This window comes from Odontomachus brunneus, unplaced genomic scaffold (assembly GCF_010583005.1).
Source record: "Odontomachus brunneus isolate Ranch 3 - 2012 unplaced genomic scaffold, Obru_v1 Obru_scaffold_010, whole genome shotgun sequence".
Classification (NCBI taxonomy): domain Eukaryota; kingdom Metazoa; phylum Arthropoda; class Insecta; order Hymenoptera; family Formicidae; genus Odontomachus; species Odontomachus brunneus.
In genome coordinates, this window is record NW_022639460.1 from 1,679,260 (window position 1) to 1,691,027 (window position 11,768).

The 11,768-nt window shown below is 39.0% G+C and overlaps 1 protein-coding gene and 1 long non-coding RNA gene across 3 annotated transcripts in view; one reads left to right on the forward strand and one right to left on the reverse strand.

Moving 5' to 3' along the window:
• The window catches only part of LOC116840523, a 6,392-nt gene extending 1,237 nt beyond the window's left edge, over positions 1-5,155 (reverse strand). The window contains exons 1-3 of one of the 2 annotated variants that reach the window (XR_004377370.1): positions 5,009-5,155; positions 2,984-3,122; positions 956-2,330 (exon numbers count right to left, since the gene is read on the reverse strand). This is a non-coding gene — a long non-coding RNA (uncharacterized LOC116840523). Of the gene's footprint in view, positions 1-955; positions 2,331-2,983; positions 3,123-4,692 lie in introns of both variants that reach the window. The other variant, XR_004377371.1, reaches the window with a different exon arrangement.
• Positions 1,120-11,386, forward strand: LOC116840522. Its single transcript, XM_032807340.1, is given in 10 exon segments — positions 1,120-1,426; positions 1,508-1,824; positions 1,917-2,290; positions 2,989-3,256; positions 5,064-5,199; positions 6,124-6,262; positions 7,330-7,747; positions 8,485-9,008; positions 9,737-9,928; positions 10,011-11,386. Coding segments are annotated over 10 exon segments (2,757 nt in total). The 5' UTR covers positions 1,120-1,150; the 3' UTR covers positions 10,124-11,386.
• Positions 11,387-11,768: the final 382 nt, after the last annotated feature.

Genomic DNA, 11,768 nt, shown 5'->3' on the forward strand with positions numbered 1-11,768 from the left:
GCTTTTTCTCAGTATTTTTTGGGCGGAAACTAAGTTAAGGTCCTAATAATTTATCATTCGTGAATCTTCAAATGTTTCTCGCATCACACGAGATATAAAATTGTGGATAAATAGATTTAAAATGTTTGCCACGAATTTTCACAATTCTTGACTTATAATTTATATAAATGGCAATTCAATAATTTATTTTTCGATTGAAGAATCAGGATTATGGTTATAAATATGAAACGAATTAATTCTTGAATCTTTAAACGTTTCTCACGTCACACAAAATTTTAAATTGTGGATAAATAAATTTCACTGTCACGACTCTTTACAATTCCTGCCTTATAATTTATTTAAATGACTCATGATTCAATAATTTATCTTCCGATTGAAGAATTAGGATTATATTTATAAATGTAAAACAAATTCATTCTTGAAACTTTAAACGTTTCTCACGTCTCACACGACATATAAGATCGTGGATAGATAAATTTAAATATAACATGTACTTTTAATTCTTTGCTTATGATTGATTTAAAGGGCTTATAATTGAATAATTTCTTTCTCGATTGAAGAATCAGAATTGTCTATAAATGCAAAATGATTTAATTCGTGAATTATTACAATGTGTTTCGCGTCACACAGCATATAAGGTTTTAGATAAATAAATTTGTTTATTGTAACTTTTCTCTCTCATTATTTCTTATTTATAAGTGACTTAAAATTTGGCTATGTTATAATTGATATCTCATAATTTAATAATTTACTTCTTGCTTGAAGAACCAGAATATTAGTCCGTATATGTAAAACTAATTCAATCGTGAATCTTCAACGTTTCTCGGGTTACACGGCATATGAGAATGTGAATCTTACACACCATGTGACGCGAGAACCATTTATAAAGATTTAACTACCATATGCGATTTCTCAGTAGTTTGACTATGATGACTTTTCAATATTCTCAACTTACGGTTCAATAACTTGTTTTGAATAACTCTGGTGTGTGAATTTGTAGATTGGCAGCGCGATGCGCGAGGTTCCTTTCTGCTGACATAACGGATTTCGTGCGGCACTTTTGCTCGGATGATCGTAAACGTAAGTTTCGGGTCCTCCTCACCGCCGAGTCATCGTTCAGCCGCTGGAATTGTCGCGAAATCACACACCGATGTGTTCCAGAGCCACGATGAAAACCGTCGTTCTCCGTTCGACACTCGTGCTGATATGCGCGTCGATCGTCAAGTCGATCAGCGACTGCGAAGATCCCAATTTCCATTCTCTGGAGACGTCGGAGTCGTCCAGGCTTGAGTGCGGCCCGGCGTTTAAGAATCGTTGCCACTGTCTCAGAGCGTGCTACGACGGTCACCATCAGTACATCGTAAACTGCACGAACACCGGCTTCCACGACGTTTCCCCGCTGTCGCATTTGCCTAATGAGACGCAAGTACGTAGACAGTCAAATTAAGATTGAGGTGTTTGCAATTGTTCCTTTTTTTGCTTTTACCGTTAACATTTCCACTTCCAGGTGCTCATCTTCACGGGCAATGACCTGGAGGAGTTACCGTGGAACGTGTTCGGCACCCTGGACAGCCTACCGTACCTGCGGGTGATCGATATGTCGAACAATAAAATACGCGAGATTCGCGGCAAGGCGTATCATCACGTTCAGCATGTAGAGCGGCTCATACTCGACTTCAACGAGCTCTCACTGGATCCAGCGAGAAGTCATCCCCGAGTGTTCTCGAATTTCGTGTCCCTCCTCGAGCTGCACCTGACCGACGCCTTCGAGGACGGCCCGCCGAGGAATCTGGCGTCGACGCTTCACGACATCTTCGTCAACAGGTATGTCTTTTCGATTTTATCACGTGATTGATTTTAACATCTCGACAAAACGAGGCCTTGGATAATTCCCGGCACGGCAATGATCTCCTCAGTAACCTGACGCGCCTCATAAAACTGCACCTGGAGCAGAACGAGATCTCAGAGTTCCGCGATGTTAACGTGTTCTGCGACCTGCCGAATCTCATGGATCTCTATCTGGGCGATAACGCGCTGACCGCGCTGCACTTTAACCTGTCGTGCCTGCACAAATTGCGCTTCCTGGATCTGCGGCGGAACAGGTTTTTCAGAGTGCTCGAGCGCGATCTGCACACCATGGACAATCTCGCCAAGGACCGCGGGGCTGATGTGTCCGTGGACTTCTCCGGCAATCCCTTCGAGTGCTCCTGCATGCTCAACCCGCTCGTCAAGTGGATGAAGAATACGAAGGTGTTCGTGCGCAACATTGTTAGGATGCAGTGCCGCGAAGGTGATTACCACAATTCATTCCGAGTCTTCGTGTTATTGCTCTGATTTACGACAAAATAAATTTATAAATTCATAAGCAAAAGTTATTTAAAAATGTTATTAGATTATAAATTATTCGAGTGAAGAATTAAAAGAGAAATTATAATAGCTTATTTATCTATAATCTTATACTTAAAATCAAAATTCATATTTAGAGAGTTGAACTTAATTAAAATTCATATTATAAATTAAATTAAATTAAGATTTGCGTTTGAGAAATTAAACTATATTGAAATTTTGAAATATTTAAAATTAAAATTAGTTAGAATTGATATCTCAATTAAAATAATCAAAATTTATATTTTAAATTAAATTAGAATTTGTATGTGAGAGATTAAATTGATTTGGAATTTATATTTGAAATTAAAATTAAAATTCATATTCTTTTATTTGAATTAAGATAAATTATTAATTTTAAGATAAATTCGTATTTAAAATTAAATTGAATTGAAATATATATTACATTTGAAGAATTAAATTAAATTAAAATATTTACATTTGAGAAATAAAGTCGAGTTAAAATTCATATTTGAAATTAAAATTAATAAAAATTCATATTGATTTTCTATTGAGAAATGCATTTATATATATATATATATATATATATATATATATATATATATATATATATATATATATCTGTTCTGTTTCTCACGTCAGGCAATGTGAGCCGCGAACTTCACGAGACGAAGAACTGCGCACCGAAACTGCTAGATTCCACTCGGCGTGGGACGACGGTGCTGCTCGCCTTCCTCTTCATGGTGCTGGTCGCCCTGATATGCGTGCTGCTATACCTGTACAGGACAGTACTTCAGAAGAAGATCGGCACGATCGGGCCGATCGCGCTCGACTCGGTCAACAAGCGAGTGCGGTACACCTCGATAGCGACCGGCGACGCCCGCGAGGATGTGTGAACGACATACTGTGCGTTCCAGCGAACGAAATATCTCAAGATTATAACACAAGTATCGTCGCCTCTGTGCCGCAAGCTAGTATCGCGTGCTCACGCGAGCCGACCCGCTCGTGTGAAGTAATTTCCGTGGGCGCGCTAATTGCGAGTTACGTTCGGCAGCGCGAAAGAAGGAGCTTCGTGAAATATCCCGCGAAATACTCTGGCTCGACGGTGTATAACGGCATCGCCGTTTTCTGCTAAATTAAACGCCGCGCGTCGCAGTACCGTTCGACGTCGTCCACGACGAAGCGCGAACGTCACGCGAGCGAGCGCTTCGGCAGCTCCATTGTGCGGCTGATGATATCACGTATATGTACGCAGTAAATATTAGTCAGTCGAAAAGTCAGGTTTAATCTCCGAGTCAATCCCATTCTATCGTATACAGTACTTCGAGTAACTGATTAGTTTTTTAAAATAATTATATCGTGTGTTTCATTAGCGATCAATATGAGGCAATTTAATTAAAGATTTCTCTACATTTGAGAAATTAAATTGAATTAAAATTCAGACGAACTAAAAATGAATAAAAGTTCATATTTTTTCGATTGAACTAAAATTAATTAAAATTTATATTTAGTCAATTAAATTAAAATTAATTCAATCGTCAATTCAAGGACCTTGAATTGAATCTGTTGAAATCAATCGTCAATTGAATATTCCACGGCTAATTTTTCTCTAATCCACCGTCAATTGGTTGAATTGAAACGTATCGGTTCAAATTAATTATTTAACTGAGAAAAATTTAATTGATGTTCTTGCAACTTTGGTGATATTCAATGAAGACAAATTCATTGACAACCAAATAAGCCAACACAAATTTCTGCAAAATATCTCGAAATATCCAAAAGACGTCTTTAAGGTATCTTTAGACGTTTACGCTCTCTAGGATTTTTTTTTACGTTTTATGACATTGTTGTCGTTGCTATGACGCTATGATGCTGGAACAACGTCCCGCAGCCGCATTTGTTCATTGTTGAAAAAGGCAAAGAAAATCTAACCGCATTTTTCGACGAACCCGATACATCCCGAAATCCTATTCACACATTCAGGTATCGAGCAGGGTATATTCGTACCTGAAGCCGTATGATATTAATTTACAATTAGGTCTCTCGGATGCCAAACTGATCAACTTCACTTCTCAATTAAGTGTTACACAAAGGCAACATTAAATTTCCATTTAAAACATTAAAATTTAACATCAAATTTCTTAATTTTGAGCAGATGAGCACTGATCACGTGCTTGGCTGCTAAAATGAAGAGATTCGCAGGGAGTGGAGTCGGTCAATTTATCCTCTGAAAGGCTCGACTATAACGCTGTCTCAACGAGTCGACATCGATGTAATCGTCAGTCGTTTGCGAATAAATGTATTATTTATTACTAGAGCGTTCCCGCGTATAACTTTCCCACGTACATCGGCAGGACACTCTCAGGTAAGAGTGCGCATCACCAGGAGGCACTAGTCGCAAGAGCGAGGTCAGGATCATGGATGAACGGCCGCGCGGCTTGAGTTTGCGCGAGAGCGACGGTGCGACAGGTGCTAGTCGCGTGCGGTTTTTCTTTCTTATCAACAGCTATCGGCGCGCGTCGTCATCTTGGCCGAGAGATTAGATATCGCCAGGCAGTACATTTTAAACTGCCTTAATGCCTGCCGTTTTTCCCAAGGTGAGAGCCGGTGGTCGCGGTGCCGCCTTCGCGAATATTTTGCCGATTACTTAGCGGTCACTCACCGTCGCCGCCGTCGTCGTCATCGTCGCTGTCGTTCGTAGCTGTTCGCGTCGCAAGCGGATACACGAGGAACATGTCGCTGGTCGAGCGACTTCGTCTCGACGAAGTCGTCACGTCGTTCCCAGAGCTCGGGCCCACTGCACCAGATGGCGGCTACTCGTGGGTCGTTCTGCTCGGTGTCGTCTTCATTCAGGTTCGCTCGTCGCTTGTGCTTACAGCTTATGAAATGAAGTCGCGCGCTTCCACTCGCGTCTCGCAACTGCGACCAACTCGAAACAACCAGCGCAGCGTCACCGTCTAATGGTCGACTTCTGCGGGTTTATCTTGTGGAATCAATCGGATGACGAGATGGACAGCTGAAGTCGAAAGATGCCGTTCGACACTCGCGCGACGACGCTGCGTACTTGAAAATACGCTGAATAATATTCAAAGGTGCATCTTTCATCGTATCGAAGACTTATCGTTCGCGCTGGATCTGCTGTCTTTGTTTAACATGCGCAAACAACGACAGGTGCTTTCCACAACATCGTGGGCTATTCTCTTCCGAGAAGAGAGGAAACTTTGAAAATATAAGATAACTGAAACGACGCAAATTCATTACTCAATTGCCACTCAGGAATATTTGAAGTTACTCGGCGATATCAAGTTGCAATTGAATCTGCCTGAAACGAAACTGATCAATTCCATTTCAGTTAAATATTTTCCTAATCTCCAAGTAAATATTGTAATATCAATATTAAATTGCTTCTCAAGGCATTATTTAATTAATTCTAAATATGGCTAAAATTTACTCAACTTTTCAAACGTGATCATCCTTAAAAATATGTGTTTTGTTTTTTCATCATAATTCCTTTGAAGTTCATTGAATCGCGAAAACATCAACAGATTCATATTCCTCGATGTTTTTTACACTGATTAAAAAAGAATTATAGTTCACTTGTTTTTTCAGAAGTTATGAGCAAATGAAAATGCGCTGGATAAAATTTACCCATGTTTAGGATTTACGTAACTTTCTGGTGTTTAGGAGAAATTCTAGAGTTAATATTAAATATCGATTTGAAGTTCTGTTCAAAAAAAGACACGCCGCAGATTATTCTCCGTCGTTTGTGATTCACAGATCACCGTACCCAGCATACTGTCGATGTATGGCGTGGTACTGGGATACCTAGCCAAGAGCGACGTACTCAACTTCGACCTTTGGAGTCAGAAGATTACCTTAACGCCGATACTGTTCGTCGCTTTCTGGAGCTTGGCGGGTGCTTGTCTCTCTTTCTCTTTCTCTATACATATAATCTATATATAATCCATATATAATCTTCACCTTGCATATTGCTACTATTAGATTGATGACTTACTTCATCGATTTATTGTATATCTTTATCGAAATTTCAGTTTCGCTTAGTTTCTCTCATAAGTCAAATAGATCTCAACTCTACTTTTCCATTAAACATTATAATATCGAGTTTCTATATTTAAATTTTTTTTATTTAATATTAATATCTTTAAATTTTAAGTTAAAAATCTTAATGTTTTAATTAGTTTAGTTTTTCTCATAAGGCGCCTTATTTACAAACTATCATTTCTTCTAGTTTAGTTCCGCGCGAAGAGATTTTACCCCAGAGTAGATTAAACTTATCTATCGTAAAACACTCAGTTATTGATGTCTCTTTAATCATTGTTTCTCTAAAAAAAACCTGGTTTTTCTTGCGACCAGCATTGTTTTTAAACTTCTTGCCTGCACTCAATGATTCCAAAAGAGAACTTCACAGTTAAAATTGTGAACAACTACTATTACTCGCAAGAAAAAGGCCAGGCTTTTTTAAAATATCGATGAGTAAGGTTAACTGAGATAGACATATTTTGACATATTGTCGATCGAAGTGATTATTGAATAATGACTGAATTAAGAATTGAAAATTGTAGCATAATTATGCAGAGAATTATACAAGAATTTTCTCATACAATTGTATAACAAGAATCTTGATAGTGTATAAAAGAAGACATCTAATGTCTTCTGAAAATTGCTGCTTATTTGGCAGCAAGAGAACCGGCAATTAATTCGAAATTATTATAGTAATTTTAGAAGTAAACATTTTGTATCCCCAAATATGATCTAATGAGATGTACTTCTTAGAACAACATATTTTAAACACGTAGATGCTGTTGAAATAGCGTAACAAAGGATGCATTGAATACTTGCATGCTATGTTCAGCATCTCTGTCTATCTGGCAGTAATTGGATATCAATAATTGATTGTTTTATCCTGCCTATTATGAGCGATTCTCTGTGAGTCCTCCCGTTCTTCTTTCCTTCCCCATCTAGATCCATGGACTCGTGCAATCACGGATTTAGCGTCGATACCGCGGGTGGTCGGTCTCATTGGCGTGGCTCTCCTCAGCACGGGCATCGTCGCTTCCGGCTACCTGGCGACCGGCGGAGTAGGCGCCTACTTGGCCAGCCTCAGCGCGGGGGCGGTGATGGGTATCGGCGCGAGTTTCGTGATCGTGCAGAGCGAGACTCTCCTGCGAAAGCACTTCCGTGTGCGGCTGCCGTTGGTGTTGGCCCTGAAAAATATCGCAGCCTCCTTCGGCTACACGCTCGTGCCGGCGCTCACGCACTTCCTCCTCAGAGTGACCGGTCTGAAGGCTGGCCTCTTGCTGATGACCATCGCCCTCATTCCCACAGCCATGGGCACGTTGACCTTGCGCTCGCCGGCTCCGCAGCGAGCGTCTCCTTACAGGTGACGACACAGAGACTTTATATGCTGTTTATGTGAGAACTGTGACGACAAATCTATTCTTTCTCAATTTTTACGAGTGAGATTCCACTGTAGAAATGGAGTGACAGCCGTGTCAGTCAGGGTCGAGTGACTCTTCACTCGTGTGGAATGAATTCTTCCACTCTGAAGAGGTCGAGCGAATATTTGCGGTTGAAATTGAAGGGTTTTGAAAAAGTTCTGATACACGCTCCACCGTTGTTAGAATAAAAAGTGTGAAATTCACTTCAATCGACTGAAGCATTCACTTGTAATGGGAGATCCCGAATGTTTCTGTCGGAATTGGTAAATTGGTTGAAGTGGAATCTCACTCAACACAGCAGCTATTCTGTTTAATTTCAAGTGAAAATATTCGCTCCATGTTTTATAATAGAAAATCCACTCAATGTGAATAAGAAATCACTCGAAGTGACTTTTACTTTATTTCTCAAATAAAATTTTATTAAACAAATTTAAAGAGAGAAGTTTAGAGACACAAGAGCGTTTTCAGTATCATTTAGAGTGAATTTTCACTCATTCTCAATGAAATTTTCTCTAAAGATATTTTGAAAAAAGTATCAATTATAATTTAAAAGAATATCTCTTTTGCCTAAAATGTCAGTATCGACAGAAACACCTGCGATTTTCCTGACTCAATCGTAGATCTTCTCCGAGAAGATCCACGAGCGTCATACAATAACGAGACGTCTCTTCATCGACAGATTGCTTCTGTCAGGCGACGAAGACACCGAACTTGGCATCAGAATACCTGCAGACATCACCGAAGAAACGAACGATCAGAGCAACAGCGCAAATAATAACGTCAACTATCTGAACAACACCGTCAAGAACGACAGGAATGTCGCGCCGTTGTTCAGCGAGGTCAACAGCATCTACGCATTTCAAGAGGACGAGGACGTGGAGCTGTTCGTGAACCCGAACGTGAGATTGGGCAAACGGTGGCAGCAAGAGTTCCGTGTGCTCCGCTACTTCCGATTCTGGGCTGCTCTGGTCACATGGATCAGCATGAGGACTTGCACGCTCTTCTTCTGGATCCTGGTGCCCACGCTGTACTTAAAACGCGCGTCGCCCACGTACTACTCAGACTGGATGATGTTGTTGGTCGTTGCTGGCTTCGGCACGTTCCTGCCGAGTGTCAGCAGCTGCTGGTTGACCATCACCACGATACAGTACAGGAGAATTTACTTTGGCACAGCTTGTTGGCTCGGCGGTTTCGTGTTAATAGGTATGCGACTCATCAGCGCTCCATTCTCGCGGGCGACGACAACGAATATCTGTCAGATATTTCCTTTTAAATTCTTAGAGTGCAATCTCGAAAGAGTTGAGAGTTCGCTCGAAGCAGTAGTGAAAATATCGTCACCTATAATCGTAACAGTGAGTGTTTCTCTCAAACCTCGAGTATGTTTTAATTCAATATGAGTGATTATTTAGTTATAATCAATTCAATTATAATCAATTGGAATGAATCTGTTCTTACGACTGTATACGATAAATTCATTCTTTAGTTTTGAAAATACTTGATAATTCGCAATGAAGAATTCAATCTGTATAAGCAAAAAGTCGCTCAAATTCGGATACCTCGACTTTTCAAATTTCTTGAAATAGAATTTCACTTAAAACGAATGAGAATTTACTCAAAGCAATAGTGAAAATATTGCCACTTGAAATCGCAAGAATGGATACTTTATTCAAACTTGGAGTAAATTTTAACTCAATATGACTATTCAATTAAGTTGAATCTGTTCTTGTAATTGTAGAATACGTCAAATTCACTTTTCAGTTTTCACTTGAAAATATTCACTTGACAATTCAGAGTAGAAAATTCGCCTTATATGAGTAAAAAGTAACTCAAATTCCCGTCATGCTTTTCTCTCAAATAAAATTTCACTCCAAGAAATTTTAGGAATAGACAAAAGCGCTATTCTCTGAATTGATAACGATTGATCCCTTCAGGTTTAACTTATGCCAACGACTACTACTGGTTCCTCACCTTGTCGCTGTTCGGCGGAATCTGCATCAACAGCCTGCTCACCTGCCAAGATTCAACACTTTGCGATGTGTTAGGGAATCAGTTTACTCTTCGTTCACGCAATCTGTTCTCCACATTCGTCGGCCTTGGCGTGTTGGCCTTTTGTTTTGTACACAGTGAGTATGAGTGGCACTAGTTTATCTTGACAAAAATTTCAATTAAACTCTTCTTACATGCGCTAATTTGTGGTGACTACAGGTGAAGACGTGTGCTTTCGGATAGTCGCGTTCCTGCAGTTTCTCGGCGGATCTTTTTGGCTCATACCGCCTATCTGGGATATTATACAAGCACGGAGATTCAGACAGACTTAGTCCTGTCGCAGAAATTAATAAGTTATGCCTCTTTGCCGTAATATATAGTTGAAAGGGGTTAAGATATTGATTAAGGGAGTCGTTATCGTGGTCGATCTTGGGCGCCTTTAAGTAGTAAGAAATATTCTTGTAAGATAGTCTTAAGGACAGACTCGTATATAGAATGTAAACTGTACAGTCAGAGAAGACGGATTATTTAATCCTTAAACACGGTATATATTTAATCCTTTATACGTACACACGCGTGAATTCACGCGGATTACACAGCTAATTTCGGATTGTCTAAAATTTAAGGCATCATTCTTGATGACGTATATGAAATTGCGATCGAATGAATGTTTTTACGCTACGCATACGCACGCGTGCGACACCGCGCAATAAAATGTGTGTGTCTCTTGGAATCTTTATTAAAATACCTCCTTTAGCGCACACGAACATTAACAATGCGCGGCTTACAATATTATCACACTGGTCTGTCTTACTTTACTAACGGATTTACGCTATTATTTGCAAATTCTCTTATCTGCCAAGAATACATACGATCATATGGTCGGTATAAGTATCAATTATACATTTGGAAGTGTTATCTCAATAAGCTTCCAGTTAGTGGAGACAATGGAAGAGGAAGAGAGAGAGAAAGGGAGAGAAAAAGAGAGACAGAGAGTGAGTGAAAAAAAGGTGGAGGGAGGAGGGAGAAAACAATAATACAAAGACAGAATTATATCACAAAATAAGTCGCAAGGCAAACGCGGAATACGCGAAGTTCCGTGACATCTTGCGCATCCTATAAGAAGGAAGTATAAAAACTGACAATATCTTAAAATTTATCCGATCATCATCCGCGCATCATCCGATCGTATCTGTAATTCGACAAAAGCCGTACCGCCGATTAAGCAGGATTAAATGATAAAATGACGACAGAGAGATCGTTCACTCGCGCATAAAATACATAGAAAAACGCGCAGATATTGTATAGTAATTACCTAATTTTTATTGCAACCGTTATATAAAATTGCTCTCTCTTAAACACGCAACCAGAACTCGTATAATTATATTTAATAATTATATTCTTTTTCTTTATTCTAAATATGCTAAAATGTAACTTTATAATTAACAATCGTCGAAATAGCTAAAACCCCTTTAGATTGCTTCTTATTAACCGTTGCGACACATCGATAACTGCACGATTAACATTGCGAAAAGTGCTCCATGTAAGGCTTGGTCTACAATGTATGGAGCTTGAAGTAAGAATGTAAGAAGTAAGAAAAAAAGTAATTTATTTTATATACTTATATACTTATATACTTATATATTTTAATTTTCTTATACTGGAAATGTTTCTTTCACTGAAATACTTCTGGTATAAGAGAGTTAGCCGTGAGTATAGCCGTGAAATAAATTATTTTTATTTTTTACTCCTACTCTTACTTCTTATACTAAGCTTACTTCTTATACTAAGTTTACTCCATATATTATAGACTAATGCTTCTATACTTTGGTTAACTTAACTGGCTGGTTAACCAAAGTTGGTAGAAATGGGCATAAGTCTGATATAAAAAGGACCTTTCTACGCGTCGTTATATATATATGTATATATATGTATATATATATATATATATATTTATATATATATATATATATATAT